The sequence below is a fragment of the Schistocerca piceifrons genome, chromosome 4 (assembly GCF_021461385.2).
Source record: "Schistocerca piceifrons isolate TAMUIC-IGC-003096 chromosome 4, iqSchPice1.1, whole genome shotgun sequence".
Taxonomy (NCBI): Eukaryota; Metazoa; Arthropoda; class Insecta; order Orthoptera; family Acrididae; genus Schistocerca; species Schistocerca piceifrons.
In genome coordinates, this window is record NC_060141.1 from 612,641,405 (window position 1) to 612,650,322 (window position 8,918).

Here is an 8,918-nt window from a genome sequence, read left to right on the forward strand (position 1 = left end):
CGCCCTGTACGGTGACAGTTTAAAATCTGCATGTAAACTTCATTTGCTTCAGCTACGTCGAACCATTACATGAACTGCATATGTATCTGAAAACACCATTCAGCGCTCGTAAGTACTTATGGTATATGTTTTTTTTCAGGTTTTCCTGCTAACAACTGTGGTTAGCTTGGTAACTGCAGCGCCGAACAATGGGTGGCACAATGCATTTTACGGCGAAGCACACTACCGGCTTGGCTCATCACCACGACCCAGCAACGATCTTTACGGGTCCTCAGCATACATTTCGGAACTTGGCGACCAAGGGAGTAGGAACACTTGGATGGGACCACCAGATACAATATACGCCCAACGGCTTCAGCCAAGCGCACAAAGGAACGTATGGCTAAAGGACATTGGCTCACAGGACACTCAGAGGCATATACAGTATTGGAACCCTACCCATGCTGATGACGGAGAGCGTGCGACATGGACGAAAGAGGAAATTCCAGAAGGTGACACTTACGTTCATTTGTATCATCTCAGTGGACAAGGTGTAGAAGTGCCGCCTCCTTCAGGAATCTCGCAGAATGTGTGGATACCCTTCAGTCCAAGTTACCATGCGCATGATACGTTACCGCAGATGTACGATACAGATAATCTGCGTGACGAGGATCTGTGGAATCATCAAGCATGGCAACCCACATATGGAGGGTATACTAGTGACGGTAAGGGGGGTTACTTGACAGATCATATGAACTCCGGTTTGCTGTCAAGTGGTAATGAGGGTTCTGGGATCAGGTATACAGGGTCCATGCCAGATGAGGATCCTTATAGTGCATACGGTATAGATCCTGATTTAGTTGATTTCTTACCTCCCAGCGCCGTTCCAGCGTTTTTGAGTGAGCAGGGACAAGTGAACCCCATTTCAGGTATTACTGACACCTTTGGTACACAACAGACCAGCGGAGGAGGAAACCCTGTGTCTAGTGTGGGACAGCACACTACAAGGTATGGTATATGGGGAGGTGGCATTTCAGGTGACTCTACTGGAGCTAGTGAACTGAGCAGTACAGCTATGGACACCGACCTAGGAAGTGCCACCAAGAGGAAAACCAGCACAGATACCGAACCTAAAAATTTCACTGCAGGTAATCTCGGAGATGCTGTTGGCGTTACTTACATTGATAGTGGCAACCTAACAGGGGACCAGGGCACTGGGGTCGAGATACTCGGAGCCAGTAAAACTCAAACGGGACCAACAGGGATTGAGCACAGCAGCGGTTCTAGTGACACTAGGGAAGAAGGTTTTGGATATGGTCTCGGAGAAGTTACTGGTAGTAGTGTGACGAACAAGAACGCTGGAGCTAACAAACTTGTCGACAGCACTGGAACTGGTAATATAGGAGAAGAGGCGTTTGGTAGCAGTATGCTAGGCGGTGGTCTAGGACAATATGACTCTAGTGGAGTAGGCAGTATCCTACAAACTGGAAGTGCACAGAACGGATCTGAAACTGGAAGACCAATTGTGGGAGAGTGGTCTGGAGGTAGTGCACTGGAAGAAAGTAACATAGGCACTGGAGTGCCTAACATTGGGGAGAGTGAAGCAGCATCTGCTGATGTTGTCACAGAAGGTTACAGTGCAAAACATAAAGAGTCTGGAAGTAGTATGACTCAAAGCAGTGGGTCAAATGGCAGTGAATCTGGGAAAAACAGTGTCATAGCTACTACTGTTGTTCCGACACCTGGAATCGTGGAGAGCACAGGGAATTTGGGTAACTTATACATAAAAAATAGTAGTGTTGGAGATGGCGGTTTGGGAGAGAGCAACCTTGGAAGCAGCGCCATTAAAGAGGGAGATTCTGGCACATTTAATGGCAGCATTAAAACTCCTGGTGCACATGTTACTTCTCACGGAAATGCAGATAATATCGGCGCTGCAGACGGAAGCAACGGTAGTATTGCTGGAAACGCCAGTGGAAGCCACATCGGCGGTGGCACTGGAGAGAGCAGCAAGGCGGGTATCGCAGGCGTTGGAGCCTCTGGAGGAAGCGGAAGGGACAGGGCCGGTGCGATCTTAGGAAATATGGGCAGTATAATGGCGAATGGCAGTGCCAGTGGAAGCAGTGTTGCCAGTGGCACAGATACAAATGACACTAACATCGCGGAACTTATTCAGCCATTACTGGTTAAGTTTCCAGATTCCACAGTAGCGGTGGCTGAAGCTTTTGCTGGTCTCGGACCAGACGGCAAGGTGCAAGCATCTTCTTCCGCAAAAGTTTTCGACTCGAGTTCCAAAACGCAAGTGTGATTTAGTCGCCAATACCGCTGTTGTCTGAAGCAGGATATGCCATGACTCGATCTAAACATCGCTCAGCATTGCGATTATGTGCTTTACTGTTGACACAACAACCTACTATGCAAGTAGTGCAAAAGCCAGTTTGTTCTTCCTTCACACCAGCATCCATTGTTTCCAAGACAATACTTTTAGCTGTAACTTCTTAAAATAATGTATAAAACAGTGGCTTTGCACTATATTCTCAGCGAAAATTTTATAGCTATGCCAGTGGCTTACGCGTGAGCGCTGATCACGTATCTTCGAGCCTGTGTATCTGCCACTCATAGAACATGATTTTCTTAGATGCATTACGAGACAGAAGGTAACTGTCAAAGGCAGAGTTCAAGGCCATTTATGACTCTCATCCTGTTTTATAGATGTTCCTGCTGTATAATTGCTGTGGCATACTAGCGATGGAACGTGAAAAGGACAAGTAAGAACAATTCGATATGAAAATCAGGTGGACGGGAAAAGTTCTTAGGCTTGATTACGAATATTTCTGGCAGATGAGACTGATGAAGTAGAGATTGACCGCACAGTGCTAAATTCGAGGACCAGAGAGAACACGGCTGATAACTGACTAGTTATCTTGTAGTATACATCAATCACTGTGATAATAGACTGTAATGCCTTCACATTAGCTAAAGGCAAGTTGTAATTATGAATACGTGTTCGAATGTAATTAATTTATTAAAACGTTTGGATCATACGTTGTTTGATGTTTCAACATTGTATTTTTGCCAAGAGGCTGAAATAATCGTAGGATGTTTTTTCAATAAAATATATTGTTTTCCCACACAATGAAAGATTATTTGCAATTACTTGTCATAAATATACTATGATTTTAACAGAAAACTTGGTATCTTAGTATCAGTTTTACCGAATAACAGGAAAGACACTTCAAAAGCTCACTTGAAGGAGAAGAAACCTTAACTCCTCTCCGATCAGTTTTTACACGCGTAAGTATTATGAAGATGAACAATATTAGTAGACAGTATTCCAACATTTTTAAAAAAAGAAAGTTACAGAACTTTGGGTATGTGACAGTTTTCGTAGACGTAATAGAGATTCCTCGATCCAAGGCAGAGGCCAGACTTATCACGTTTATTCTTGGTTTCCCCGAGTAACATATTTCATGAGATAACCTGCAGTAGCTGCTACAGAGGATCTACTTCTCCCCCTGCGTACTCTCAGTAATGTACATCTAGTGCGTGTGTGCGTATTAAAGACAAATTTCTGGGTTTCAATTGTCCATTTACGCAATCACTTGAACTAAAACAGAATTGGTCGCCTCTTCGTTTTCATTCTGCTCATGAATAATCAGAAGAGTTCGTTAGTGCTTCCAACCGTCACATAATTTTTTCCGGTTCTTTCATTTTGTCAATATCAGACAGACAGACATTAACTTTGTGGCATTTCGGGAGTGCGTATTTTAGAAGCACAAGTTCTGTTTGGCTCGTCTGAATAACGCGGTACAAATCATCACTATATTTCACTCCGTTAGTGTTCTGCGTTGAAGTTGTTGTTTATGTTTCCTTTATTTTTGCATGGTAAAATTAGATGCTTCAGGCCTTCTACTACCTATAACCATCGCTGGGTACCCAGTAAATAATAGCTTTGTAATAAACCTGACCGAGAGTATAACTACATGAAAGTCTTTTAAAGTCCCTTACAATTGTTCACATTCACACATATCTTTGAGAATTGTAGACGACTCACATACGGCACGAAATAAATTAAAATAAAATTTAAATATGAGTTGTAAGAGGATTTGTGATGCAAACGTGGGCTTATTTGAGGACTCACGCAGAACGTAGATGTTCCGTAAGTATAAGAATTTTTGTTTTCAGTGTAAGTTTTACTAGAATCAGCAGATCACATACACATTTTCATGGTCCTATTGTGGTTGAAGCCAAAGGAAGGAAAATATATGTATCCGTTGCTTGTAGTGTTGGAGGATATGACCAGACTAACGGTCTACCCGACGGGAGGCTCTAGCCACATGGCATTTCCATTTCCATGTGCGTACTTTCGAGTCCAAAATGGCATTTTCCGTAATTACTCTGATATTCTATATACTTTATGCCCATACATCTCCTGTCATTTGTATTTATTATTTCTCATTGACAGATCTGTACAAATGTGCCCACAATTAAATTTTTTTTCGAGTAAAATGTCTTGTGTAAGCTCACAAGTATTAATTTCGGTTATGCTTCTTACTCCACAGAAGCTCAAAGTTATGTAATAAAATAACTCATTTCTTTCTTAATGTTTCGAACATGGCTGTGATCTGCAACTGTAATTAATTACAATATCACAAATTTCCAGCCAAGCGGTTACAAACAGAATTTAAAATTCTTTAACTAGTTTTCAACGCCAGCTAGGGTCGCCTACTTCAGAAGAAACTATTACCTTACCAAACACTATCACAGGAAGGTACATTAATAGTAGTTAGGTATTAGAACAAACACTTAATTTTTACAAATTGAATTGCATAAAAATACTCACAGGTGGTTAAAAGGAAATTTGAGCGACATCGTCCTAGTCAAAACATAAAAAACCACAATTAAAACATTTTCCACCTGAATACATGACAATTATAGTAAAAATTTTAAAACAGTATACAAATAAGCCACTAAAGGCACTACAGTGATGTAGGACACGAATGAGTAACAGCGACTGCGCGAGCGGGCCGTAGCAAATGACGGCGTGCACATGATACAGCTCACGCCATCTAATAGCAGAATTTACAAAGGTTTAACAACATCTACACGATATTAATATAATAGTGATTGCCGGCCGAAGTGGCCGTGCGGTTAAAGGCGCTGCAGTCTGGAACCGCAAGACCGCTACGGTCGCAGGTTCGAATCCTGCCTCGGGCATGGATGTTTGTGATGTCCTTAGGTTAGATAGGTTTAACTAGTTCTAAGTTCTAGGGGACTAATGACCTCAGCAGTTGAGTCCCATAGTGCTCAGAGCCATTTGAACCATTTCTTATAATAGTGATTGACAAATTAATAGGATGTAAATCATAAAAGCAAGGGAGAGGAAAACAGTATTTAAGGGCCTAACAGGGAAGCGGATAAGCAACATTAGCTATCAGACATCTTTAAGTAACGGCTTTAAGTCGTAGAAAGATGTTTCAAGATCTGTAAGTCTTCCAAAATGTTTAGTCTAAAACCTTTTCTTTCACAGTGCAAAATTCCGATGTCATCAATTTCCATAGGTTTGTGGCCTGTGATAAACAGGTGGTCGGCAAAGATTGAGTTATGACTGTTATAACCATTTTTCCCTAAGAGATGCTCCTTGTATCTATCAGAGAAAGCACGACCTGTTTGGCCTATGTAATAGGCTTTACATGTGTCATACCTTCGCCGACTACCTGTTGATCACAGGCCACAAACCTGTGGAAATTTATGACATCGGAATTTTGCACTATGAAAGAAAAGATTTTAGACTAAACATTTTTTTTCTTTATTGTGATTTCATTCCCCTGCCCTATATGGGCAGGTGAGGGCTGTCAGCGGCACAATCCGCCACTCTTCAGCTGAGTGACATGACAACTAAAATAAGAATAAAATGTGACATACATAAGGCGATAAAAAATGGGAACATAAAACAGAGTAATGGGAGAAAATGGAGGTAAAAATAAACTGACATGGAGACGTTCATGGGGGACAGTTAAAAAAGTCACCAGAAACTTAAAAAACACAGTTGGCCATTCTTAAAACACGGAGAAGGCCCTGAATGGACATGCACAGGTTAAAAGTCGGCCACAGTATTAAAAACACTCCAGAACAACACACTTAAAACCCACTTGTAGCACGCACAACGAAGAACAAAACTGCCAGGTGGGACCTGCTAAGGGAGAGGTCAGAGAGGATGGAAAAGGAGGGGAGATCAAGGGGCAGCAGGGGAATCAGCAGGATGTAGCGAGTAGGGGCGTCAGCGGGTACACGAAGAAGCAGGAGACACATGGGGCGGGAGATGAAGAGGGAAGACAGGGCAGGAGGGAGTGCAGAGACACTGAAAGGGGTGCACAAGAGAGGGAGGGGGTATAGGAGGGGGAAGCCGCTCAGGAGGAGGGAGGTGGAGGAGAGGGAGCCCTGAGGAGGAGGCAGGAAGATTGGGTTAGAGTTGGTAGGAAGGGTAGATGTCAGGGCGAAGCTCATCATCCAGGAGGGGTAGACGGTGGAAGTTGCATTGGGAAAGGGGAAGGGGGGTGTGGAGATGGAGAGAGGGTGGGACACAACGGTAAAGATGCGGCAACTGGTTGGGGGTGGAGAGGAAGGGAGACACCAGGGGGTGAGGGGGATCAAGGCGGCGGACAATATATAGTGTGCGGATTTGTTCAACGAAAAGGAGAAGTTGGGGGAATGGGATGAGGTCGTAGAGGATGCGTGTGGGGGACGGAAGGCGGATGTGGAAGGCGAGGCGGAGCGCATGGCGTTTGAGGATTTGGAGGGCTTCATAGAACCAGGGAGGGGTGGAAAGCCAAGCTACGCTGGCATAACAGAGGATGGGGCGGATCAAGGATTTGTAGGTGTGAAGGATGGTGGAAGGATGCAGACCCCACGTCCGGCCGGACAGGAGTTTCAGGAGGCGGAGGCGGTTGTGAGCTTTGTTTTGGATGGTAAGGAGATGGGGAGTCCAGGTGAGGTGGCGGTCGAGGGTGAGGCCAAGGTATTTGAGGGTAGGAGCGAGGTGGATAGGACGGCCATAAATGGTGAGGTAGAACTAAACATTTTGGAAGAGTTACAGATCTTGAAACTTCTTTCTCTGAATGACGGCATCACATTAAATGAACAACTGCAGTCGTGTAATAAAATTTTTTTTTCATTGGCTTAAAGCCTTTACTTAAAGATGTCTGATAGCTAATGTTGGTTAACCGCTTCCCTGTTAGGCCCTTAAATACTGTTTTCCTCTCCCTTGCTTTTATGATTTACATCCTATTAATTTGTCAGTCACTATTATATTAATTTCGTATAGATGTTGTTAAGTCTTTGTAAATTCTGCTACTAGATGGCGCGAGCTCTATCATGTTCACGTCGTCATTTGCTACGGTCCGCTCGCGCAGTCGCTGTTACTCACTCGTGTCCTATACCACTGTAGTGCCCTTAGTGGCTTATTTATATATTGTTTTAAAATTTTGACTATATCTGTCATGTATACAGGTGGAAAATGTTTTAATTGTGGTTTTAATGTCTTGACTAGAGCGATGTCGATCAAATTTCCTTTTAACCACATGTGAGTATTTTATACTATTTAATTTGTAAAAATTAAGTGTCTGTTCTAATGCTGCTATTAATGTACCTTCCTGTGATATTGTTTGGTAAGGTAACAGTTTCCTCTGAAGAAGGCGTCCCTAGCTGGCGTTGAAAACTAGTTAAAGAATTTTAAATTCTATTTGCAACCAGTTGGCTGGAAATTTGTGGCATTGTCATTTCTTTCTGCTTTAAATTATCACAGCAGTCGCCAATGAAAGTATCCTCATTTGGCACAAGGACCAGAATTGCTATAATCTTATTCTTTATTTGTGATCAAGCTACCGCACTCACACTGGGTTTAAATCGTCGTCCAACCATTCAGACTTAGGTCCCCGAATTAGGAGAGTCAGTTCCTTCAAGGAAGCCACAGTCTCTTATCAGCCCAGGCCTTCCCTAACCAGTGCTCAAGTTGCATCGCAAGCGGAGTATATTGCAGACGACATAATACATTAATCTCCCTTCTTTCATTTTGAAGTTTGATTCATTAAAATACTTTGCGGAGTAAGACTGCGTCGTGACGGACTACCAAAACTTTTGTATTTGTCACTGATGAAGAAATAATTCAGTAGGCTACTTATTTATGGTGCCTTTGAAAAGTTGGTAAACTGTTGGGTACCCGTCGAACATGTTAGACACGTCTTGGAAGACTGTGTAATGACAAGCCAACAGGTCCCGATGGGATCCATGTTCGACTCTGTGTAGAATTTACAACTTAGTTAGATACATTTTTAACAATAATGCGCAGCAGGTACCTTGAATAAAAATCTGTGTGCAGTGTTTCTCAAAAAGCACAGGCCACATCCGTCTACAAGAAAGGCAACAAGTTATTCACAACTACCGTCCATTCTTACTGATTTCCCTCTATTGTAGAATCCTAGATTATATTCGGAGCCTAAACATATTGAATATCTTCAACAGAATGACCTACTTCGCAAGTGGCCCTTTTCTCACATGACACCCTGAAAGCTACGAATCGAGGTAATCAGCTGGGTGTAATATTTCTTGACTTCCAAAATGCATTTGACGCTGTACCACAACAATGACTGCTCATAAAAGTTTAATTATATGAGGTATCAAACTAAATGTGTGACCAGTTTGAATTCTCGGTGAGGAGTATGTAGCATGTCATTTTGGATGGAAAGTCATCGACAGAAGTCCAAGTAACTTCATGGTTGCCCCAGGGAAGTGTATTGGGACCCTTGTTGTTCATGCTGGCAGACAATATCAACACCAGAATGAAATTTTATCTCTGCAGCGGAGCGTGCGCTGAAATGAAACTTTACGGCATGTTAAAATTGTGTGCCGGACCGAGACTCCAACTCGGGACCTTTGCTTTT

General features: G+C 42.9%; 1 protein-coding gene across 1 annotated transcript; it reads left to right on the forward strand.

Moving 5' to 3' along the window:
- Nucleotides 1-619: 619 nt before the first annotated feature.
- On the forward strand, nt 620-2,287 carry LOC124796059 (uncharacterized transmembrane protein DDB_G0289901-like). Its single transcript, XM_047260146.1, has one exon. The coding sequence runs from the start codon at nt 620-622 to the stop codon at nt 2,285-2,287; it is 1,668 nt and encodes a 555-aa protein (XP_047116102.1).
- Nucleotides 2,288-8,918: the final 6,631 nt, after the last annotated feature.